General features: G+C 46.4%; 1 protein-coding gene across 1 annotated transcript in view; it reads right to left on the reverse strand.

The window, feature by feature from the left end:
* LOC309567672 (scavenger receptor cysteine-rich type 1 protein M130-like) overlaps positions 1-26,363 on the reverse strand; it is a 65,119-nt gene that overhangs the window by 4,530 nt on the left and 34,226 nt on the right. Inside the window, exons 4-6 of the mRNA XM_082273103.1 lie at positions 15,645-15,971; positions 7,164-7,502; positions 6,690-7,004 (exon numbers count right to left, since the gene is read on the reverse strand). Coding sequence (XP_082129229.1) covers positions 6,690-7,004; positions 7,164-7,502; positions 15,645-15,971 — 981 coding nt within the window. The remainder of the gene's footprint in view (positions 1-6,689; positions 7,005-7,163; positions 7,503-15,644; positions 15,972-26,363) is intronic.

The raw sequence follows: 26,363 nt of genomic DNA on the forward strand, positions 1-26,363 counted from the left end.
TCCCCGATATATTGGAATCAGCCCCTGAGGTTACCGATATTGCCGATATTTAGGAAAGTGCATGTCCTGGGGTGATGCCTGTAGCTAGAGGCATCACCCTGGTACCGGTGTCCATAGCCGACGGTCGGCTGACTTGTAATGACAACCAATGCGGCTGAGAAGCCGCTCTGCTGTTATTACAAGGAGCGGGAGGGGACGCCCCCCCCCCTCCCGCCACCTTCCACGGCTTACCTGGGTCTCCCGTCCCAGCAAATTGCTAAATGTTATAACCGAAACGAAGAAAAGTGCATTTTTTTTATAAAATGTTCAATCTTTTTTAATCTATAGCGCAAAAAATAAAAAACCCAATTAAATTAAATACCTCCAAAAGAAAGCTCTATTTGTGTGGAAAAATAGGATAAACATTTCATATGGGTACAATGTTGCATGACTGAGTAATTGTCATTCAAAATGTGAGAGTGCTGAAAGCTGAAAATTGGCCTGTGGGTAATGGCACTGGCATGAGACAGATTACTTTATAATGAAAAAAATAAAACTTTAGTTACAATTTTATGGTAAAAACATTTGTGCATATACACAGAAATGTGTTAAATAGGTAGAAGGAGACTTCTACCTATTATGTATAGGCAGGGCTTTTTTTCTCAGACAGTAGGTTCAGGAACTCTCCCTTTCCAGGTCACCCCTTGTCTCCACCCCCTAGACACCTCCTGCACCATTCCTTGGTTCCACCCCTACACAGGGCTGCTGTTAGAAATCATGGGGCCCCGTACAGACTACCTGACAGGGGCCCCCCCTCGATCTCGCACTCGACCCCACCCCTGACCCCATGCTGTCACGGGGGGGGGGAGGGGTAAATCCAGGAAGCTGATGGCAGGGGCGTGTTACTGTACATATTCCAAACAATGTAACATGTTCCAAATGGTGAACTTATCCTTTGATCATTTTTATTCTAAACGTATTACACATAATATAAAGCAGCAGAGAGGTCCTATTTTAGAACTTTTTTACAACAACTAATTAGATGGGATGCACTCAGGTGTGTTCGGACCCTCGTCTGAACCCACATTAGCTATCCTGCCAGGAAGCTGTCACAACGCCATACCAATAATATGTGGCGCAACCTGCTGAAGGGGAATAGGAGGAAAGTGCCTTGGTGCACAGATTGTGTGTATGTATAAGCTAAGATTGTTTAAAAACTTAATTGTCCACAAAACAAACAATCACCATATTGTTGTAAGCATAAGCATTAATACAAAATTATATAAAATTGTATAAAAGTGCAGCTGGGTCTGGCAGGCTCTAAATCATCAGCATTGCTCAGACTGCCCAGTAAAGTCCTTCCTCCAGTATATCTTGTTGAAGATTTGTGTCCTCAAATCCTCACCCCAGGAGTAAGTCACTTTACTCCTATTCCTCTTGAGCAGGTAGCGCCACATACCAACACCTCATTGCATTTATCTTTGTACCCCAAACCTTTAGGGGTAGGTTGGTGGCAGCTTACACCTGACTATCTTACCCAGGTCCTCCATAGTGCTGGTCACACCTGGTTTTTACAAAAATGCAGCTCAGCTGAGTGTTTTTACTGCCCTCCCCAAACAAATGTGTGAAGTAGCATCTGCCTGTGCTTATGATGATGATGATTATTTTGATCACAGCAGAGCAGGTTCTCTATGGCTCTCTCAGTGTCACATGGCTGTTGGCAGTGCTGTATCTTGGCCTAGGCCAACAAGGCCCAGGCCTAGGGCAGCACTTTGCAGGGGGGCAGCAAAAAAGCTGCACCCCACATGGAAAAAAAAAACAGCCTCCTCCTGGCTCCCACACGAAAAGGGTCCCCACCGGCTTGCACTACACTTTTAGTATAGTGCCAGTCCTATGGGGCAAATCAGTCTGGCACCCCCATAAAGCAGTCACACTGCTACCTGCTGGTACTGATGGGCACTAGTAGGCTTCACTGATGGCCACTGATGAGGTGGCATTGATAAGCTGCACTGATGGGCACTGATAGGCTGCACTGGTGGCCACTGATCGGGCTGTACTGATGAGGCCGCACTGATGGGCAGTAATGAGGCTGCACTGATGGGCACTGATAGGGCGGCACTGATGAGTCTGGACTGATGGGCACTGATAGACTGGTTGTGGTCTGTGGTTTACAGATGACAGGGCGGGTCATAAACAGGAAGGGGTGTGGCCTTTACAGGAAGAGGTGGGTCATATTTAAATTAGGGGCTGCACAAGTTTAGTCAGGCCTAGGGCAGCACAAAACCTAAATACACCACTGGCTGTTGGGTGCTGACTTTGTTAACTTATGGCTGTACTGGGTTTTACAGAATATACCACAGTACAGACATAAGAAAGTTAGCACCTAACAGCCATGTGACACAGAGAGAGATTGGGAACCTGATGTGCTGTGATAAAAATCATGATGATGAAGATAATCATTATCAGCACACAGCAGAGAGTCTGAGGACTGCACTTTCTTGAGTAGCCTATGTGAGCTGTCAGTGTGTCATGTGCAGGGGACTGCTTGCCTGTGCACTGCCTCCAGAACTACTCCCTCTGCAGGGCCGGATTAAGAGCATCATGGGCTTGGTGCTGAGGATTTTGAAGGGCCTTAAGGGCCGTGCCTTGCCATGCACCCAGAGGAGGAAGGGTGCAGCCATGCATGCCTAATTCAACATGGGATGCTGTCTCTGAAGCCCATAAACACATCCATGCATCGGCAACTGTCCCTCCTTGTCCGGCCTTCGTGCTGTGTGGGGAGGTTCTGAGGGAGCTGCCTGGGGAAGCGAGCATAGAAGCCAGACTTCTGTGTTTACAAGTGACAGAAGAGCGGTAACAGTGAATATGGCCAACCCGGGGCCTATATAAAGGTAGGGGCCTGGAGCTGCAGCTCCAATAGCCCCTACGTTAATCTGGCCCTGTCCCTCTGTCTTCTCAGCCACCTCAGTGATCGTTCTCTCCCTGGCTGGGGCTGCAGCACAGGCACTTTCTGAGGCAGTGAAGCGGCTCCACAATAGAATCCATCCGCCAGGGAAGGGATACAGTGGACGGCCGGAACTATATTCTGTGTAGGTGCATCAGTGAAGAGCAGCATACGGCTCAGGAATGTCTGCCTGCGCCTGAAAATGGAGAAAAAGTCCCTCCTCTACTTTCACATCCTGCGCCCCTCTTTTGACCTGAGGGGGCCAGGAAATTACTATATTCCCTGTTTATCAGGTGGGTGTTGGGCTGTGGCTTAAAAAGTCCTATTTTTTTTTTATAGCTAGAAATGAACTGTAAAGCTACCGGGGCCCCCCTGTGGAGTTTATGAGCTCCGGGCCCGGTACAACAGGGCTGGCTGTACTGCCTTATCAGCGGCCCTGCCCCTACACATCTCCTAGTACTGCCCCGTTTTATAGAATAACGAACCAAGTAACAATTGTGGTACTAAGTATTTTGTATGGAATTTGTTCATGATAACAAGAAAAGCAGTAAAATAGATCCCCTAGCAACAATGGACCACCCACAATAAAATACCCCCTCCCTCAGCAACAAAAGATCCCCAGCAGTAATAACAGATCTCCCTGCAGCCAGCATCACTAGAGCCTTCTCAGCAACAACTGACCCCTAGCAACATAAGACCCACACCCAGCAACAGTAGACCCCCCTTGCCCTGCAAAAATAGATCCTCTTCAGCAACAATAGACCCCCCCCCCCCCAGCAGCCAGCATCAATAATTGAATGCAATTACATTACATACTGCGTTCCCCCACATTTCCACTGAAAAAAAAAAAAGCCATGTGTATAGTTTATCCTATATAGAAGTGAATCTGTTTTGGTCCATTTGGGGTATACTCTGTATCAGGTACATTTGTGGAGTACTAATGACTATTTTAACAAATGTATGTGTATATACACAAAGTGTTTTTACCAGAAATTGTAAAGTTTTAGTTTTTTTTTTTTCCTCATGCCAGTGCCAAGTTCAACATCGCTGTAGGATTTTTTCCTAAATTGTCTTTGCTCTAGTTATTATGGATGTGGCACAGTGGAGGTCATAATGGTAGTTATTCTATTCAAGAAAGAACCCACACCAAAAGGTATAAGCAGTGGCAGCTGGTGCTCGATAATTTTGGAGGGGGGGGGGGCGGCAATCCAAATGACACCCCTCCCCCACGGGATACGGACAGCCTCCTTGCCTTAGGAGGCAGATGTCCTGCCAGGAATGACTCCGATCTACCCTCCTCCTCCCTCCCCTGTTCGAGTCAGGGGGTGCTGAATGGCTGAGCTGCTGTGGGTGAGCCATCCCTAGAGACAGTGGTGGCTCCTCCGGTCGTGCATCTCCTCCCTCCTTGGCCAATAAGATTGCTTCTCCTTTCAGGTCTGTGCCCCGAGCCCACCCTTTTTTAAAGCCCATTAGAGCCTCTGGCTCTAATCACGTGCTTAAAAAAAAAAAACATTTAATTACCCCATTGGAATTCATGCGTCTGGCGCCCTAAATGTAGATTAGGGGGCAAGATGCATGGATGGAGGAGATGCCTCTGCACCTCTAATGAACGGGCTGCCACTGGGTATAAGGGATTGTGTATAACAGACAAAAAATGAAACACTGCATATAATAAAGAGCCATAATGCACATTGTGTAATAAAGAGGCACACGGCATTGCTTATAATAGAGAAGTACAAGGCACTGCATGTAATACAGAGGTACGAGACACTGCATATCTGCATACTATCTGATATCTGATACTGCAAGAAACATGAGGAGGTGCATGTAATAGAGAGGTATGAGAGAATGCATGAAATAGAATAGTATGAGGGACTTCATAGATTAGATAGGGGTGAGGTACTGTGTGCATTAGAGCAATGAGGCATTGTACATGTAGTGTTAACCCCTTAAGAGCAGCTGAATTTTGGGTCCCCTTATAGTCTGTACAGGCAGGCAACACACATTTTCCATTTTGCATCCAAACACAAGAAACAGTCCATGGGCTTGGTTTTTAGGACTAATTAGGGATTTCAACTTGGATAGGATAAAAGGGGTTATGGGATGCCCAACTTGACTTGAAGAACGGCATATGAGGAGTGAACTGTACTCCCTTCTGAATATTTGTAGTCTCAATGGATCAGCGACAGGGTTCTTTACGAACCAGGAGCTCTCAGAGTCCCCTTTAGTGAAATAACACAAAGTTCCAAACTGTGTGCAGGAGTATCATATCTCCTTAGTAGAACCTCACACAGTTCTAACACTCGCAGATGCTACCAGCTGACTTGGCTGCTTGACCACCAGCCCACCTGGCTGCTTTGAAGAATGCCCAAGACCTAGGGGTTGGGGTTAAACTGAACACTGTCCCTGTGAAAGCATGCTATCTCTGGCAGTCTTTCCCCTTCTATACCCCTGGGTGTGCTGAGGTACTTACACTGTCCCTTAATTCCTGCTGCACTGGGCAAGACTTCTGTTCAAGCCTCCTACTGTTCAGATCTTCTAATGCTAGCCAGGATGTCTTCTCCACAAAACTCAAAGGTAACAGAGATCTCTCTCTTAAGCTTCCTCTCCTTCCTTTCCTCAGCTCCAGCCTGGAGGCAGAGCCCCCCCCCCTCCCCCCAGTCCTGGGAGTCCCCTTTCCAGCCCTCATGACAGCACCCTCAGACCTCCATCTTCTTCCTGACTCACCTGCTGGCCAGGTTCCATGATATTTAGGGGCTGATCCAGATACCCTGCCAGGGCCTTCTGCCTGGGCAATTTCTAGATTCCCTCAAGTATGCAGATCAGGACCTCCTGGCCTCCTCCCACTAAGTTACAGAAGGTTCTCCAAGCTTCTAGAACCAGGAGAGATACAAAATTCCTGCACTGCAGAACCCTCCAGCCTGACCTAGAGTAACCTGACTCAATAACAGACTCACAATACTACCATGAGTAACAAAATAAATTTACCTACACTAGTTGCACACTAGAGGGTTCTACATACAAGTTTTAGAGGAATTAGGCACTGTAAGTAATAGAGAGAGGCATGCTGCACTGAGTGTAATAGACAAGCATGAAACACAGCTTGTTAAAAAGATGGATGAAGCACTGAGAGGCATGCAATCACTGCGTGTAATAGAGAAGTGCAATCTATTGCTTTTAATGCATGTAATACTGAGGGATGAGGCACTGCATGTAATACAGAGGGATGAGACACTGTATGTAATACAGAAGGATGAGTCACTGTATGGAATAGAATAGGATGAGCTTTTAATACAGAGGGTTGAGGCACTGGATAAAAAAGAGAGGCATTCGGCATTGTATGTAAAAGAGAAGCATGATACACTGCTTGTATTACAGAGCGATAAGGCGCTAAATGCAATAAGAATGAGCAATTTACTTCCTGTGTGAATTCTGCAAACGTATGTAATATATACAGTATGTATTTGAATTTAAAATTATATTTTAGATCATTTATTACAACTCATCCAATCACTGTTTTACACAATTCTGTGAGATTTTTTTACATGAAGGCCTCACACATCTAAATATCTCTATTTCATTTTAAACTTCTATTGTACAATCTGATTTTGATGGCCTGCTAGACAACCTCAGAAATTGACTACAATATTTTTTTTTCCAAGACAGCTGCAATAGCTTTGCTAATACATATAAATATGCAAATAGGCAACTAATTGGTGAAGTTTGGATATTTGTCCTAACATAATAAAATGTTCCAGGTACGTACCTGTACATATGATGCCGGCTGTATCCCAGTTTGGACAGTTATGTTTCCCTAGAGCAGCCTTTGTGCACTGCTTGAGGTCAGACTCTGTGCCTTTACAGTGGAACTCATCCTTCCACACCAGGTGATTTTCTCCAAAATACCCACCACGGGGGACGAATACCGCCGTACCACAATGCAACTGTCTACATAAGACGTTGGCAGCCCTCAAGTCCCAGTGTTCTCCACACATCGCTCCCCATTTACCAGCGTAGATCCTCTCTACTCTCCCTGAACAGCGCTGACTGCCATTCACAAGTCTGTACTGGCTGCTCAGTCCTGGGGAACCAAGAGGATAAAAAAAAAAAAAAAACTGTAGACAATTCCAAGAAAGAATAAACTATTTTTCATTGACCATGTTGGTCAATCCAAAATCCATATAATACTATTTTTGTCAAAATGTAGAAGAAGAGGGAATTACACCGTAAAGTTGAATACCTGTGTTCTTGTCTTCACAGACCACGCCAACATCATCCTTGTGCCCGCATCCCTCAGCTCCCCACATCCGGTGGTGACACTTGGCCAAAGAAGACTCGCTTCCAGTGCATTTCACATGGCTTAACCAGATCTTTCCGGAGCCAGTTCCGAAGTTGGCAGTCTTGGCTTCCACACCATCTTCCTGTAGGCTGCCACATCCCAGCTGTCTGCAAGCCACAGTGGCTTCAGGGAAACCCCAATAATAACCACACACTGAGCCCCACTCCCCCCGATACTTCACCATTAATCTTCCCTCACATTCTGTTTGCCCATCTACCAGTTTAATCTCCTCTGGTTCACCTAAAGGACAAGAGAAAAAAATAAACATGATGGGTAAATCTTACATACTTTGAGGTAATATGTATTATTTTATTATTTATGTTTTTTAAATAGAGTTCTTTATTATGTTTTCATTTTTAAAACATTTACAAGGATTGACAACTTCTGCGGATACAATCTTAACGAATATTCTAATTTATTATTAAATTAACAATGAAAATGTATAATATAAATTTAATGTGTGGGGGAACAATTGAGAAAAGGTTGGGGACACAAGAGGGATGTATGATCATGGACGTTTGTTGCATTTTTGTTGAATGCTCAGCCACATAAAGCTGAATTCTAGAGCGGCTGAACAAAACTGCAAACAGGTAAGACAATGGTCCTAGAGAGCAAAAGAAAAATCGAACCCGGGTTCCAACCTTTCCACACACTGTCCAAAATTATACATACAGTATATTTAAACCCAAGAACAAAAATGTAACATATTGCAGATTAACACTCCTCAAATTTAGTGGCTGCATTATTTTTCGTCGTTCAATTTTTTTTTTCTTTATTTATTGTCACCTGCCTTTTCTGACACACACATCCTGTACCAAAATCCCCCCCAAAAAAAAATATATATATATAATGGATATTGGATATATATATATATAATGGACCCAGTGGGACCCGTGGCCCTGCTTGCATTGGCCAATCCCAGCACAATGTCCTGTCAAAGTCATAATTGGCCAAAAGCAGGGTGCCTTTAGCCAATAATGGCTCAGGGGCTAAGTCCACGTCCCACTCTATATAAGGCTGCTTACACGGCAGCCCTGTGTAGTGTGTTTTAGGAGTGGAGATTATGCAGGGTAGTTAGTGGATTGTGATTTCAGTCAATTTAATGCAGTGCAGTGTAGTGCTGTGCTGATTCTTATGTAACACAGGGTAGTAGTGCCACTGAAGTGTTGGTGTACACAACATGTCTGTCACCCCACAGATCCCATTCTTTTTTTTTCATTGATATATATATTTTTTTCTTTTCATTTTTATTTTTTTGCGGCATCAGGTTCTGTTGCTACAATATTAGTACTCCCCCTTCTGTGTCGCAAGTGCTATTTCTTCTATGTCAGCAGTGATTGGTTTTTTTTTATTTATTTTTTTGTGGCGCAGCAGCACTGATAATATTTAGGTCATAATTGCTGTCCCCCCTTCTGCATCACAGGTGCTACTCCTTTTGCGTCAGCAGGGGTTTTTTTTGTGGCGCAGCAGCACTAATAATATTTAGGGCATAATTACTGTCCCCCTTGTGCGTTAGCAGGGGGTTTTTTTGTGGCGCAGCAGCACTAATAACATTTAGGGCATAATTGCTGTCCCCCTTCTGCATCGCAGGTGCTGTTCCTTCTGTGTAAGCAGTGTGGTTTTTTTTTTTCTTGGGGCACAGTGGCACTAAATATATTTAGGGCATAATTGCTGTCCCCCTTCTGCGTCGCAGGTGCCATTCCTTCTGCATCAGCAGGGGTTTTCTTTTTTTGTGGCGCAGCAGCACTAATATTTAGGGCATAATTGTTGTCCCCCCTTTTGCATCGCAGGTGCTATTCCTTCTGCATCAGCAAGGGTTTTCTTTTTTGGCTTTATTAAGTTTTTCTTTATTGAAAAAAAAATGAATAAAATGGTTTATAGTGCACCAAGCACAAGAGTATTGCACCCAAGCACCATATTCCCTTCCCACACTCTATAATAAAAAGTTATAAAGTTTGCTCCAGTGACGAGGAGGGAGGGGATGGTGAGGTCACTGACTGTACTTAGGTGCCTGAGAGAATAGAGGAGAAAAGTGAGGAGGAGGAACAACTCCAACAAGGCAGGATGTCATCCAGGGGCCTGGCTTAAGGGCAGCCACCCTATTGCATCACACAAGAGAGCTCCACAGGTGAGGGGCACTGCTAATTCCTCGCTGACTTCCAAAAGTACATTGTGTGGGCTTTTTTCAACACATGTGCAGCAGACCGCAGCATAGCTGTTTGCAATCTCTGTCTGAAGCGAATTAAGCATGCCCAGAACACCAGCCGCTTGGGCAACACATAGAAAAGACATATTGCGACCTGTCATGCAGTATGTTTGCAACAGCACCTGAAAGACCCACATCTTAAAAAAATGCAGACTTCTTGCTCCTAATCTGGGATCTCTACCCGAACTATACCTCAAGTCTTCTCAACAACCTGCCCTGAGAGGGATAATGGTATAGCAATGGGTGCCACAGGTACTTGCACCCAATCTGCTAGCAGTACACCACCTGTTGATTTCACCACTAGGCAAATTTCGCTACCCCAGTTGTAGAACCATAAAAAAAAAAAATACTGTCCCAGCCATCCACAAGCTCAGGCTTGGCCAAATTGCTAGCACTACAACTGCTGCCTTTTCATCTGTTAGACTCTGCCCCTTTCGTGAATTATCAAAATGTTCTGTACCCCAGTGTCAGGTTCCATAAATAAATTTCTTTTCATGTAAGGCCATACCAGCTCTGTACCATCATGTGGAAGGCAATGTTTTGGCCTCGTTGGACAGAGTGGTCATCAGGAAGATTCACATTACTGCTGATTCATGGTCCAGCAGGCATGGTCAGGGACGTTATGTCTCCTTCACGGCTCACTGGGTAACTCTGCTGTCAGCTGGGAAGGATGCAGGACAGGGTTTAGTGCTGGAGCTTGTTCCCCCACCACACCTCCAAATGACTGGTGGTGATTCTGCCACATCTGTCTGCTCCGCCCCTCCTCTCTTCTTCCTCTATGGCCTCTTCTGCTGAATTTTCCTCTGAAGCAAGCAGTCAGACTAAAAGATACCATGCAGTGCATAAGTTGGTCTGTCTAGGGGACAGGAGCCACACTGGGGGAGAGATTCTGTCAGGGGCAGGCTCAGTGGTGGTTTATGCCACGGCAGCTTGAGCCAGGAATGGTTGTATGCGACAATGACACCAACCTTCTCTCCGCCCTCCGACAGGGACACTTAACACATTTTCCATTCTTGGCACATGTCGTGAATTTGGTGGTGCAGCGTTTCTTGAACAGGTACCCGGGCTTACAAGATCTTCTGAGGCAGGCCAGAAAAGTCTGTCGACATTTTCGGTGGTCACACAATGCCGGCTGGCTGACATTCAACGGGAATTCAACCTGCCCACCAACTGCCTCATTTGTGACATGCCCACCAGGTGGAACTCAACATTGGCAATGCTGCAGCAGCTGCACATGCAGCAGAGGGCCATCAATAAGTACCTGTGTGAGTTTAGCACAAGGACAGGCTCAGGGGAGCTTGGCTTCTTTTCGCCACACCAGTGGCTGCTGATAAAGGATGCATGCACTGTCCTGTCACCATTTGAGGAGGCCACAAGGATGGTGAGACGCGACCATGCATTGATCAGTGAAACTACCCCACTAGTCTTTTTGCTGGAGCACACGATTCGTGGAAGTGTGGACAGGGCACTTGAGGCAGAACAGTGGGAGGAATAGGAGCACTCCCTTTCTCCACAAGGCCCCCTTTATGCAGATACCATTCCTGCGGGGCTGCAAAAAAACAGCGGAGGAGGAGGATTTTGGCAGCATGAATGTAGAGGATAACATACAGCAGTCTTCGAGGGATGGTTTTGATTTCCCAGAAACCCCAGGAGTTGTACGTGGCTGGGCAGAGGTTGCTCCTGACAATGTCATCCTTGGTGACTCAGAGTACTCAGAATGTCATGCCTCCTCAAACTTACACTGCATGGGCTCTCTGATTCTGCAAAGCCTGCGAAAGGACCCAAGGATTTGTGGTATCAAGAAAAGGGATCATTACTGGTTGGCAACCCTTCTTGATCCACGTTAGAAGAGTAAAGTTGCAGAGCTAATCCTGTCTTCACAGAGGGAGCGGAGGATGAAACATCTTGATAATGCCTTGAAGAAAGATTTGTGTAACACATTTCCAGACACTGGGAGGTTACCATTTCCTTGACAACGTGTTCCTGAGGCTTGGTTCGGTCAAAGGAGGAGCGGTGGAGAAGACGGGCAGCTGATCAATGCCTTTAAAAAATTATTTTGTCCTCAGCGCCCAGGGCTGTTAGGTTTAGGCAACCATTGGCAGCCTCTGCATCATATGGTGCAGGATTATCTAGAGCAGGGATTCCCAAACTACGGCCTTGCAGCTGTTGCAGAACTAGACATCCCATGAGGCATTGTAAAACTCTGACATTCACATACATGACTAGGAATGATGGGAATTGTAGTTCCTGAACAACTAGAGGGCCATAGTTTGGAAATCCCTGAGCTAGAGGCAAGAGCAAACTTTGAGACCTTTCCAACTGAGCTTCCACTGGTTTACTGGGTCTTGAGGATGGACCACTGGCCAGAACTTGCTCATTATCCAATCAAGCTACTGGCCTGTCCTGTTTCCAGTGTGCTTTCTGAATGGCCATTCAGTGCTGCTGGAGGTTTTGTGATGAATAAAAGAGTGCGTCTGTTCACATACTCCGTTGACCAGGTGACATTTATCAAAATGAATGGATCATTCATTGTCATGGATGGACAGCAGCTATCAAGCCCCTGATGCAGATGTAGCTGATTGAATTTGCTAGGGATCTGGGATCCCTTGAAGACTGTCTATGCTGCCTATCCTATTCCTGAATCTTGATTATGCTAGCTTCCAACAATGTTTTTGATTTAGGGCACCACCAACAACCAAGGCCCAATTTTTCTGCACCTGTTTGACAGGTGCATGTAATTTCAAATTTTTTTTCAAATTTTTAACAGCAGGGCCCATTCCTGTGCCCAGCAAGAGTAACTGTGAGGGGTTACAGTGATCAGGCACCACCAACACCCAAGGCCCAATTTTTCTGCACCTGTATGACAGATGCATGTAATTTAATTTTTATTTTTTTATTTTTTTTAACAGCAGGGCCCGTTTCTGCTCCCAGCAAGAGTAACTGTGAGGGGTTACAGTGTTTAGGCACCACTAGGGATGGGTAAAAGGTTTTGACTGAGCATAAGTTTGGCTTAAACATTGCCCATTCAGGTATTCACCTAACACCTGAACTTTCTAGGCACTTAGCGGGATGTTGAGCTGAATTTAAAAAAATAATTGTAAAAAGAAAAATTGGGGGACCCTTTAGGTCTTGTATGACTTTTAAGGGGAAGCCCATGACAGAATTAAGAATAAAAACAGCGTGGGGTCCCCCCTAAAATCTATACCATATCTGCGGGTGGGGGGCTTATTGGAATCTGGAATCCCCCTTCAACGAGGTTGAAGGCATGTGGCCTGGTATAGTTCAGAAGGGGGGGCACTTGCTCCCCCCCTTTCCTGACCTGCCAGGCTGCATGCTCGGATAAGGGTCTGGTATGGATTTGAGGGGGGGACTCGCCGTTTTTTTTTACATTTTGGCGAGAGCAATTTTTTAAATTTTTTTTATCTGTATTGCCAGGATACATTACAGCCACGAGCAAGTTTATTTGACATTTTTCCCTTTAGAAATGTCAGTATTGCTGCAGCAGGTTCCATTTTACAGGCATATTAAGGGGGCCCCCCATGCACGATATTTAAAGGAATTTTTCATTTTTATTGTTTCACTTTAAGCATCATTAAAATCACTGCTCCTGTAAAAACGATTGTTTTAAAAACATTTTCTTGCATTGATTCATGTCCCCCAGGGCAGTACCCGGGTCCCCATACACTTTTTATGGCAATAACTTGCATATAAGCCTTTAAAATTAGGACTTTTTATTCTTCATGTTCATATCCCATAGACTTTAATAGAGTTCGCATGTTCGCTAGAACTTTTCCCTGTTGAGATTTTCTGGTGCGAACCGAACGGGGGGGGGGGGGGGGGGATGTTCGGCGCATCACTATTTATGAGTATGCACAGAAGATTCTTTAAAAAAAAGTGACTTATTTTACTGAATCCTTCCCTGTTTTTTTTTAACAGATTTTCACTGTGGTCAGCCTAAATGTATTTGTATAGCCACATTTTTTTATTTTTTTTTTATTTTACTTTTTTTTTAAATGTTATTGGAAAGGTTAGAATCCCTTTTTTGGGTGTTTACTGGGTGGATTTACCCTGGTGATCATTAACACTAAAACACAAAGGGGTCTATTTATAAAACATTGGCTTTGGCAATATCTTAGCTCCCTCTAGAGACTAAAATGTGGTATTTTCCTGATTGTGGTATTTTAGGAAAATACTGCATCAGCCAATGACCATAGGCAATAATTTAAAAAAAAACACATTTCACAAATATTACAAACAATTTTTGGATTTATACACAACGTTTGTGTGACTATTGAGATATTTGCACCATGATTTTTTTTTTTACCTCGAAGTATTGGGAAAGCCACAATTTTACAGTTGTCAGTAGAACAGGAGGTGAGGATAAATCTTTCAAAAAAGAACACACCCTTAAAGTATAACTAAAAGTAAAACTTTTTTTTTTTAAGTTTTGGATAGAGTGAAAAGGGATTAGAATTTAGTTTTTTTTTTTGTTGTTTTTTCAGTGCTAGGGAGATTCTCTTTCTTTGTCCTGTTTACCATTAAGCTTGAAAGTGAAATTAAAAGAAAGTCCCATATTTTTGGGTTGTCCCCTGAAAAGTAGTAGAGGGGAAATATTCCAATGGGGACTCTAGTTATGGTATACTGGGGGGCCCAAAGGGATTCCCTTAACCACTTCTGGACCGGAAGGATTTGCCCCCTTAACGACCAGGCCATATTTTGTGATTCGGCACTGTGTTACTTTAACGGACAATTGCGCGGTCGTGCGACGCTGTACCCAAATAAAATTGATGTCCTTTTTTTCCCACAAACAGATTTTTCTTTTGGTGGTATTTGATCACCTCATCCTTTTTTTGCGCTATAAACAAAAAAAAAAGTGACAATTCTGAAAAAAAAGAAAAAACGATATTTTTCACATACTGCTATATAACATTCCCCCAAAAAAATTTAAAATCAAAATTTTTTAACATTTTTGGCTAATTTGTTTTCTGCTATATATTTTTGGTAAAAAAAATTGCAATAAGCGTATATTGATTGTTTTGCGCAAAAGTTATCGCGTCTACTAACTACGGGAAATATTTATGTAATTTTGATTGTCGTTTATTTTTTACTAGTAATGGCGGCGATCTGCCATTTTTTGCGGGACTGTGACATTGCGGCGGACAGATTGGACACCTAACTGACATTTTTGACACTTTTGGGGAGACCAGTGACATTACTACAGTAATCAGTGCTAAAAATATGCGCTGTTACTGTAATAATGACACTCTCAGGGAAGGGGTAACACAGTAAGTGATCAAGGGGTTAAATGTGTACCTAGGGGCGTGTTTCTAACTGTATGGGGGTGGAGCTTGTGAAATGATCACAGAGAACTGTGATCCTTTATAGAAGGATCACAGGCGCTCTGTGATCATTCCAGGGAGAAGAACAGTCGGTTGTGTTTACAATAGCTGACCGCTCTTCTCTCTCAGCGGGAAGTGACCATGGGAGTCAGGCGGCAATCGGAGCCGCCTGCCCCGTGCATGGGGGGTCCCCACTGATGCATACTTGCCAACTGTCCCTTTTTTCCTGGGACAGTCCCTGTAAATAGGAGCCTGTCCCAGGCAATTTATATTGTCCCTAGAAGCGCCTGTTAATCGGGCTGCCCATAAATGTTACGCAGAAGTAGTGCAGCTGAATGGGAGAATTATTCCAACTCTGCTACTGTGGCCTTAAGTTTGAAATTCCCTTTTTTAATTTCCTGTAATTCTCTCTATATTGGGTAGACTCTATAATCTGATATGTAGGCGAGATTAATTATGCAGAGTGGGCGGAGCTTCAGGGAAGTGGGTGTGGTAATTGATAGCTGTGCTGCAAAGTGTCCCTGGAAATTTTTTTAAAATGTTGGCAACTATGCTGATGAGTGGGGGTGGGAGCGCGCTCCCCCCTAGCTGCAGGCACGCGACCGACGTATACCTACGTCGGTTCGCGCAGGAGGGCCGCCCTGCCGCAGTTATAGGCGGTCGGAAAATGGTTTATTTGCAGAGATTTGCTTTCACTTCCTGTTTTGGCTTTGGGACAGGAAGTGAAAGTAAATCTTCCCGAAGAGACACACATGGCAGAAAAAAAATAAACAAAAGCAGGGGTTATAACCCTTACTTTAACTATTCTAACTGGCTCTTGAAAATAAGTGATCTCACCTGCACAGATGACGCCAACATCCTGCTTGTGCTGGCAGAACGGGTTCCCCCACATTTGATGTTTGCACTGCCACAGGTCTGACTCCTCCCCAGCACACGTGACATCACTGAGCCAGATCTTCCCGCTGCCGGGCCCGAAGAAAGTTGCCTGGACCAGCACAGCTTCGCCGTGGGAGGAGCTACAGCCCAGCTGCCGACAAACCACAGCTGCCTCTTTTTCTTGCCAGGATTCGCCACATACGGTGCCCCATTCACCCAGGTGCTTCACCTCCAGTCTCCCCTCACACTCTGTATCCCCTCCCACAAGCCTCAGCTCCGCGGGGGTGGCTGTAAATAATAAGCATTAAAAAAAAATATAAATAACATGCTAAGGTTAAGTTACATAGAGTACTTACTATGTACTGTGCATTCTCCCTGACAATACCTTCATCTGTTTTTTTTTTCTTCCTCCAGAAGGATAGCATCATCTTTATTTAGGCATCATCAAGGGTCACCATCTAATGTCTAAACTGAGATACCAGCTAGAAGAAACCAATCATGACAAATATATTGGAGCTGCCATTGCTTTACCTCTTCTATACCTGGTAGTTACATGTGACCCACTGGTAGCGCTGATGCCAAGCCTTACAAGCCAAGGATTATAAATCATTCAACAGCCTGTCTGTGTCTTGACTTTGGAGAAATTCTTGAACCACTTGAACTCCGGAAGATTTACCCCCCTTCATGACCAGGCTATTTTTTGTGATACGGCACTGTGTTACTTTAACTGACAATTGCACGGTCGTGCAACGATGTACCCAAATAAAATAATGTCCTTTTTTCCTACAAATAGAGCTTTTTTTTTGGTGGTATTTGATCACCTCTGCGATTTTTATTTTTTGTGCTATAAACAAAAAAACCTACAATTTTGAAAAAAAAAAAAATAAATCTTTCTGCTATAAAACATATCCAATAAAATAAATTTAAAAAAATCAAATTTCTTCATAAATTTAAGGCAATATGTATTCTGCTACATATTTTTGGTAAAAAAAAAAAATTCCCAATAAGCGTGTATTGATTGGTTTGCGCAAAAGTTATCGCATCTACAAACTATGGAATATTTTATTGGAATTTTTTTTATTTATATTTTTATATATAATATAATAATATATATATATATAATATTTATAGTAATGGGGGTGATCAGCGACTTATAGCTGAACTGCAATATTGCGGCGGTTAGTCGGTACTCTAACTGACACTTTTTACACTTTTTGGGGACCAGTGATACCAATACAGTGATCGGTGCTAAAAATATGCACTCTTACTGTACTAATGACACTGGCTGGTAAGAGGTTAACATCAGGGGTGATCAAAGAGTTAACTGTGTACTTACTCAGTGCTTTAATAAACTGTGGGAAGTGCTTTTACTTGGGGAAGGCAGAGATCTGTGTTCCTGCTCAGGGCCGGTACAAGGGGTGGGCGGAAGGGGGCGGATGCCCTGGGCGGCACCATTTACTAGAAGAGGGGGGGGGCGCAGGTGAAGTGTCCGCAGAATACACTGTGTGTATGACTGTACAGTACACACCATCCGCTACATAGCTGCAACGATGTGCCGAGTGCGCTCCTGCACTCAGCACAAGCATAGAACAGCAGAGCCAGAGCCCTTCCCTGTCAGCAAAGACACTCCCCCGGCTTGGCGTGACGTCACTGAGAAGCCGGCGCCGGCGGGATGGGAGAGGACTCAGTCAGAGGAGCAGAGTGTGCTACCAGGGCTGCCAGAGGAGCACGAGGAGGAACCAAGCTTGTATCGCAGAAGTAAGCAATACCTCTTTGGATTGGGGGGGGGGGGAGAGAGGCTGAGGCTGTGGGGAGGTTCATTGTTAATGATATTTGTAATATGCAGCATGAGGGGGTAATGTACTGCCACTGGTCACTGATGCATTAGTGACCGACCAATGGCTGTTAATTAACCCCTATGTGCTGCATTAGTGGCACCAATGTCAGTGTTAAAGCGGAGTTCCGGCCACGAAAAAAAATAAAAATACCCCGGGACAGTCAGGGCTAGTACATTCCACAATGGATAGCCTCTGTACTGTCCCGGGTCGCACTTACCTGCAAGAAGAAATACTCACTTTAAAATTTCTTCTCCAGCGTTGCCATCTCGGATGTGGGCAGCTGAAGCCAGCGCGTCCTCTTCTGTGTCCTCTTCCGTGCCCTCTTCTCCCAGAATGCGCCGGCACCGGCCCCGCTCGTCACTTCCGGTGCGGCACCGCATGCCTCCACAGCTTCTGGGCATGCCCAGAAGCTGTTTAGCAGGGAATGCGGCGCCGCACCGGAAGTGACGCCGGTGTCGGCGTATTGATTCCTGGGAGCGATGACGTTCAGCTCCCAGGAATCATTGCAAACCGGAAGTGACGGCGCGAGGCGCGGCCGCCGAGGGAGGAAGTGGAAGAAAGGTGAGTATATTTTTCTACAATAACAAAGTAAGTAAAAAAAAAAAAAATCGTAACTATCCAATTCTTTTTCAGGTGACTATGTCGATTTTGTGGCCGGAACTCCGCTTTAACATTAACATTGGTGCCACTAATGCAGCACATAGGGGTTAATTAACAGCCATTGGTCGATCACTAATGCATCAGTGACCAGTGGCAGTACATTACCCCCTCATGCTGCATATTGCAAAAATCATTGGCAATTAACCACTTGCTGACCCGTCGCAGTATATGTACTGTGATGGGGTGGGAGCTACAGGCGTACGTCCCTGCCTATTTCAGTGTTTCTGGCGCATGCTCCCACCCACCTACTCCCCTGTTATTTGACACAGCAAGAGACTGTCAGCAGATCTCAGCCAATGATTCATGGCTAAGGCTAAGACCTGCTGATCAGCTGTGTCCAGAGATGTAAAGTAACTAAGTAGAACTACTTCACTACTGTACTTAAGTACCGAAAGGCGGTATCTGTACTTTCCTGGAGTAGAATTTTTTTTCTCCTACTTCCACTTTTACTTCACTACTTTTTTTTCGATGATTTCAATACTTCTACTCCGATATTTTTTTTTTGTGCTGCATAGTTACTCGTTACAATTATAAAAATTACCACTGCCAGAATAGTAGATGGCAGGTTTCACGAAGCTCAAAAAAATGTGTATTATCAGCGCATACGAAAATAAATGATACTGTATGTATAAATAAAAGCTGCTATGCCAAATCTTTCTGCTAAAAAGAAAATAAGAAACAAACAAATTGTGATTGTCCTTTAGGTTAATCATTTGAAATAATAAAAAACAATATTATGTTCAAACTTTTGACTTCTTTCTTTAATAACTATATAACACAGTACTTGTACTTTTACTTTCAGTACTTGAGTAGCAAAATTTTAAAAAGACTACTTGCAATACTTAAGTACAAAAAATGTTGAATACTTTAGTACTTCTACTCAAGTCACTTTTTGATCGAGCACTTCCACTTCTACTCAAGTCACTTTTTGATCGAGCACTTGTACTTTAACTCAAGTATGGGTTTCGAGTACTTTATACAACTCTGGCTGTGTCAAATCACAGCCCAGAGCTCTGTGTTGACAATCAATACATGGCTCTTTACAGAGGGAATGATCGCTTTTTTTTTTTCTTTTCCCTGCAAAGCAGAGAAAATAAACAAATCGATCTGTAGTAAAAAGCAGCACACATTACACATAGTTAGGCACACAATTAACCCCTTGATTGCCCCTAGATGTTAACCCCTTCTTAGCCGGTGTCATTAGTACAGCGACAGTGTATAGTATTATCACTGATCGCTGTATTAGTGTCAGTGTTGGGGGTAACGAGTTACAAAGTAACTGATTACAGTAACTACATTACTTTTTTTGGTAACGAAGTAACGTAACTACGGTAGTTACAATACTAATATTGGTAACTACACTACTTTACTAGGCTATAGGAGGTAACTACACTACTTTACTAGACTATATGAGGTAACTACACTACTTTACTAGGCTATAGGAGGTAACTACACTACCTTACTAGGCTATAGAAGGTAACTACACTACTTTACTAGGCTATAGGAGGTAACTACACTACTTTACTAGGCTATAGGAGGTAACTACACTACTTTACTAGGCTATAGGAGGTAACTACACTACTTTACTAGGCTATAGGAGGTAACTACACTACTTTACTAGGCTATAGGATGTAACTACACTACTTTACTAGGCTATAGGAGGTGACTACACTACTTTACTAGGCTATAGGAGGTAACTACACTACTTTACTAGGCTATAGGAGGTGACTACACTACTTTACTATGCTATAGGAGGTAACTACACTACTTTACTAGGCTATAGGAGGTAACTACACTACTTTACTAGACTATAGGAGGTAACTACACTACTTTACTAGGCTATATGAGGTAACTACACTACTTTACTAGACTATAGGAGGTAACTACACTACTTTACTAGGCTATAGGAGGTAACTACACTACTTTACTAGGCTATAGGAGGTAACTACACTACTTTACTATGCTATAGGAGGTAACTACACTACTTTACTAGGCTATAGGAGGTAACTACACTACTTTACTAGGCTATATGAGGTAACTACACTACTTTACTAGGCTATAGGAGGTAACTACACTACTTTACTATGCTATAGGAGGTAACTACACTACTTTACTAGGCTATAGGAGGTAACTACACTACTTTACTAGGCTATATGAGGTAACTACACTACTTTACTAGACTATAGGAGGTAACTACACTACTTTACTATGCTATAGGAGGTAACTACACTACTTTACTATGCTATATGAGGTAACTACACTACTTTACTAGGCTATATGAGGTAACTACACTACTTTACTAGACTATAGGAGGTAACTACACTACTTTACTAGACTATATGAGGTAACTACACTACTTTACTAGACTATAGGAGGTAACTACACTACTTTACTAGGCTATATGAGGTAACTACACTACTTTACTAGACTATAGGAGGTAACTACACTACTTTACTAGGCTATAGGAGGTAACTACACTACTTTACTAGACTATAGGAGGTAACTACACTACTTTACTAGGCTATAGGAGGTAACTACACTACTTTACTAGACTATAGGAGGTAACTACACTACTTTACTAGACTATAGGAGGTAACTACACTACTTTACTAGGCTATAGGAGGTAACTACACTACTTTACTAGGCTATAGGAGGTGACTACACTACTTTACTAGGCTATAGGAGGTAACTACACTACTTTACTAGACTATAGGAGGTAACTACACTACTTTACTAGGCTATAGAAGGTAACTACACTACTTTACTAGGCTATAGGAGGTAACTACACTACTTTACTAGGCTATAGGAGGTGACTACACTACTTTACTAGGCTATAGGAGGTGACTACACTACTTTACTAGGCTATAGGAGGTAACTACACTACTTTACTAGACTATAGGAGGTAACTACACTACTTTACTAGGCTATAGGAACGCGCTTTCCTGCGTTACCCAAGCCGTGCGATACAATCGTTATTTCGAAGAATAGAGAGGGATGAAGTTTATGACTTTTTGTTGCACTTTATGTTTTATTCTGTTTTTTCAAGTTTTGTTCTCATGTTTCCCAAAGCCTGTGTTTATACAATAAACTCTATGCAGAAAGAGTGTCATGTATCTTCTTCTACACGGTCAATTAAGAAAGAGGACAGTAAAGTAATAAGTAGTGAAGTTACTTTTCAAATGCAGTAACTAGTAAAGAAATCTCATGACCAATGTAGAATAGATGTCACCCCCAAACTCTTAGGCTGCTTAAAGCCAAAGGCTCCACCCCCATGCCATAAACCTTTCCCTTTACCTAAATAATTGAGACCACACCGTGCTTGGAGTTAATTGGCCACAGCAGCCATTTTATTAACCCTTTTACCTTAAAATTAACATAAGGAGAAAAAACATTCCTTACAAACATAAAACAATCAGTCATTAGGCCTGTTGGTCTTTGAGGCTCCTCCAAATAATTCCAAATCCTGCACTGCGGGACCTGTGCCCTGATAGGCCTCCAGCCGCGTCACCGGCTCGGAGACAAACCACTCCCCGCAGTGCCACCATTTTGAATTCCATTTAAACTGACATTAAATGGAATGCACCATAGGGACCCATACCAACGATGAGTCCCAACCATACCCTTATCCTAAACTGTTCACCTCCCCCGCCAGCAAAGACCAACAAAACGCCACCAGCACCCAAGGGTGACACCTTACCCTTGCGTGCCCCTCCAAACCCTCAAGGCTCGCTGGATCCCATCCTGTAATCCCAGGGCCCATAAATCTATACCCACCGCATTGAGGTGGACTCCATCATCCCGCAGATACCGCCATGTGTCCACTTCCAACTCCAGGTGGCGAACCACCAACCCCCCATTCCGACACACAAAGCGCCCCACTTCCTTGTTCAACTTAATCCGAGCCTTATTAAGGCGCGCGACCGACCTGGCCATGCGCCAGGACGTGCGGGCCACCATATCCGACCAAACTACAAGCAGCGCCGGAAAAGCCGTGCGCAGCCGAAGGAAATCCAACTTTATGTCCCTGATCAAGGCCCGCGCGGACCTGGCCCCCAAATCGTTGCCCCCGGCATGCAGCACCAAAACATCTGGCTGCCTGTCCAACCGGGCGAAACGATGCACTTCGGGAAGGACCCTGCCCCAAGTAAGCCCCGGCACCCCCAGCCACCTGACACAAGCCTCGTGCCGAGAAAAACCAAGTTGTCTACCATTAGGACGCACATCAGCTCTCCGGGCCCCCCAGAAAACATACGAGTGTCCCACGATCCAAACAAGGCAGGGTTCCAAACCTACAAGAAAAGGGGACAAAAGGAAAAGAAAACCAACCAATAATCAGATAACCAGCCGGGCCCACACCCCCCCAACGACAAAACCACCCCCCGTACATACCCTACACCAACAGCTGTGGACGAACGTACACCAAGAACCTCCTAGACTCCCAGCGCCCAATGCGTTTGACCGCATCGTCGTTCAATCCCCAGCGTGCAGCCTCAGTGGCCGCCCCGATCCGAAAGGAATGAGATGCAAACCTACTGGCATCCAAACCCAAAGAGCCCACACACCTTCTGAACACCGATACAAATTGAAAACGAGATAACGACGACCCGTCCGCATGCATTAAAAATGAACCGGGCCGCGAAGGGCGGATTGCCCAGTAATCCCGAACCGCCCCTACCGGGCACAGCGGTGAAGACGGCACCGCGAACAACCGGACACGGACCCCCTTGCCACTCTGGTCCGTTTTGGACCGTCGAAGGAGGATAGTAACCCCCTCCCGACCGACAGAGACATCCTGACCCAATAGGCCCCCCGGCACCGTCCGGGAGGAGCTGACCAATTCCCCAATCCGGAAAGCCCCGAAAAAAGCGAGAGAAAAAGCCGCTTTAAACAACACCACCTCGTAACTCGAGGCGCAGTGCTCCCCCAATTGCCGGCAGACGTCCTGCAAAAGAGCGAAGGACACCGGGCGCCTAGTGTCCCTCCTCCGATAAGCCCTGGAATAGCCCCGTAACGCTTGTCTCACCACGAAGTCCTTCGTGTAATCCTGACAACACAGAAATTTAAACAGAAAGGCCAAGCCGGACAACTTGCGAGCCACAGCGGAAGCCGACGCGCCCCTCTCAAAATGATCAGAGACAAAAGAAAGTAACACCCACCTGACCTCCGGACCCAGAGGATCCACCGATGCCACCCGCAACACCTCCAGCCACTCCAACCATACCTTGCAATAAGCCGACCACGTGGACTCGCTCACCGACTTCCTGATCCATCCAGCGAGGACCCCAAGGCAATCCCCCATAGCCACTCCGGACACGTGACTCCGCGTTGCTCCGCTGCCGGTGCCAACTCCCGGAACCTGTCCCACTGAAAACGAGACAGCGCGTCAGCAATATCATTCTTAACCCCCGGAATGTGCACAGCGTATAGGAAAACATTCAACCGTAGACACCGCAACACCAAATACCTGAGGAGGCGCACCACCGGCTGAGACGAAGCCGACGCGCGGTTGATCACCTGAACCACCCCGAGATTGTCGCAATGGAGGCGAACCTTCAGGTTCCTGAACTCCGCCCCCCAAATCTCCAGGGCCACCACCACCGGGAACAGTTCCAGCAACACCAAGTTGCTGACCAGCCCCGCTACCTGCCATGCCCCCGGCCAAGGGGCGGCGCTCCACGCCCCCCGGTGAAAAGCCCCGTACCCCGCCGAACCAGCAGCATCGGTAAACAGTTCCAAATCAAAGTTGCTGATCGGTCCGGCCATCCACAAGGATCTACCATTGTATGTGGCCAAAAAACCGTGCCACAGACGCAAGTCATCCCTGTGTTCCCTGTTGAGCCTGACGAAGTGAGTGGGCAACTTCACCCCCGAAGTCGCCTGCCGACAGCCGTCGGCAGAAAACCCGGCCCATGGGCATAATGCGGCAGGCAAAATTCAATTTACCCAGCAACGACTGCAAGCTGCGCAACTGAATCTTGCGCAAACCCAGCACCCCTTCAATTTCAGCTCTCAAAGCCCCCAATTTATCCTCCGGTAGGCGACACTCCATGGCCTCCGAATCCACGACAATGCCCAGGAAGCTGAGCACCGTGGTCGGGCCTTCCGTCTTGTCGGGGGCCAACGGAATCCCGAAGCTCCCGGCCACATGCTGCAACGTGGCAAGCAGGATCGCGCACCCGTTGGAAGAGGGCGGGCCCACACACAGAAAGTCGTCCAAATAGTGGATCACCGAATTCACGCCGGAAACCTCCCGAACCACCCACTCCACAAAGGAACTGAAGGTCTCAAACAGCGCGCACGATATGGAGCAGCCCATAGGAAGGCAGCGATCCACATAATACGCCCCTTGCCACCGGCAGCCCAGCAATCGAAAACTGTCCGGGTGAACCGGGAGCAACCTGAACGCCGCCTCAATGTCCGATTTGGCCATCAAGGCCCCCCGCCCATAATGTCGCACCCAGGCCACCGCGGCGTCAAAGGAAATGTAAGACACCGTACAGGCATCCGGGTCGATGGCGTCATTCACAGACCCACCCTTTGGGAAGGAGAGGTGGTGAATGAGGCGAAATTTGTTGGGTTCTTTCTTGGGAACCACCCCCAACGGCGAAACCACCAAGTCACGCACCGGCACCTCCGAGAACGGGCCCGCCATGCGACCGAGAGCCACTTCCTTGTGCAACTTATCCGACACCACCAAAGGGTGGCGCAATGCCGAACGCAAATTCCTCGCCACCGGCGGCACCGAGGCCAAAGAGCAAGGGATACGAAAACCCACCGCAAAACCCTCCCCCAGAAGTCGGGCAGCCGCCCTATCGGGGTACCTATCTAGAAAAGGCCGCAGCCTTTCCACCCTCACCGGCGTCGTCCCCTTTGTGCGAAGGCTCTCCGGACCGCCCTTTTCCGGACTTAAAACACCGAGCCAAGGAATGGGAACCTCCGCAACCGGAGCATTCATGTTTGAAGCGACATGTGCCACCGAACTTACAGGAACCCTCATTAAATTGCCAGCAGAAACCCCTCCTCTTTGCGGCCGGCTGTCCCGGGGTCGCAGAACCACCGGCCCCCCCTGGAAAAAACTGATTCGGAGCCTTCGCAGACGACATGAGCCGCATCCACAGGCTGATGTCCTTGTGGTCCCACCGCAAGGAGGGCCTAACCGCCTTCCGCTGCCGGAACTGTTCGTCGTACCGCAGCCAGGCCGACCCCCCGTAAACCCGATAGGCTTCCCCTACAGCGTCCATGTAGCAGAACAGGGCCGAGCAGTTTTCCGGCGCCTTTTCCCCTATGACGCCCGCCAGAATGGCAAAGGCCTGCAGCCAATTGGCGAAGGTCCGAGGGATAAGCCGATAGCGTCGCGCCTCCTCGTCCTCCTTCTTGCGCTCCTCCGGTTTAACCCTGTCCAGGTGAAACTTCTCGAGGGGCAACAGCGTGAAGATTTCCACGTACTCACCCTTCCAGATCTTCTCCCGGACTTCCTGCTTCAAATGTGCCCCCAATGGGCCCTCAAAACAAACATATACCTCACCTTTCGCTGAATCGTCCAGGCGAACAGCGTCCGCCTTCCCCTCCTTCGCCGTCCCGGTCTTGTCCCCCGCCGCCCCGGCCGTCACTGCCACCACTGCCGGCGCACCAACAACCTGGGGAGGGGCCCCAGCCCCCCCTGCAACTAGCCCCGTGGAAGACGGCCCCGCCAGCCCCGGGGCCCCCCCCGGCTCCGTGCCCGAGCCCCCCGCCGGAGGCACCCAAGCCGCCGCTGGAGACAAGCGGCCCCCGTCCCCCGGGGGCAAACGCCCCAAGAGGTCCCGTAGACCCAGGAGGAAGCCCCTCAAACCCCCATCATCACCCCCTTCCGGGGTCCCCGCCCCCACTGGCCGGGACACCCCCACCCCCCGAGCCCCTCCAGCACTCCCACCCCCCACATCAAACAAGCCCCGCAAATCAGACAAAGCCAGAGAAGGAATTGTGACCTCACCTGTCTGCCCAGGGGGGGCGCCCCCAGCCGCCGATCCAGCCTCCCTCGTCGCCGACCGACCACCGACATCCTCTTCCACATCCGATCCGGACACCTCGCCTTCCGAACGATCGTCCCCGGGCACCGCCGACATCCGTCCACCAGGTGTCGCACTCCCGCCATCTGCAGAGCCGAGCGACAGGCGTCCACGCCCCCGTACTCCAGCTCCGC

Source organism: Pelophylax lessonae, assembly GCF_965119305.1.
Source record: "Pelophylax lessonae genome assembly, chromosome: 12".
Classification (NCBI taxonomy): Eukaryota; Metazoa; Chordata; class Amphibia; order Anura; family Ranidae; genus Pelophylax; species Pelophylax lessonae.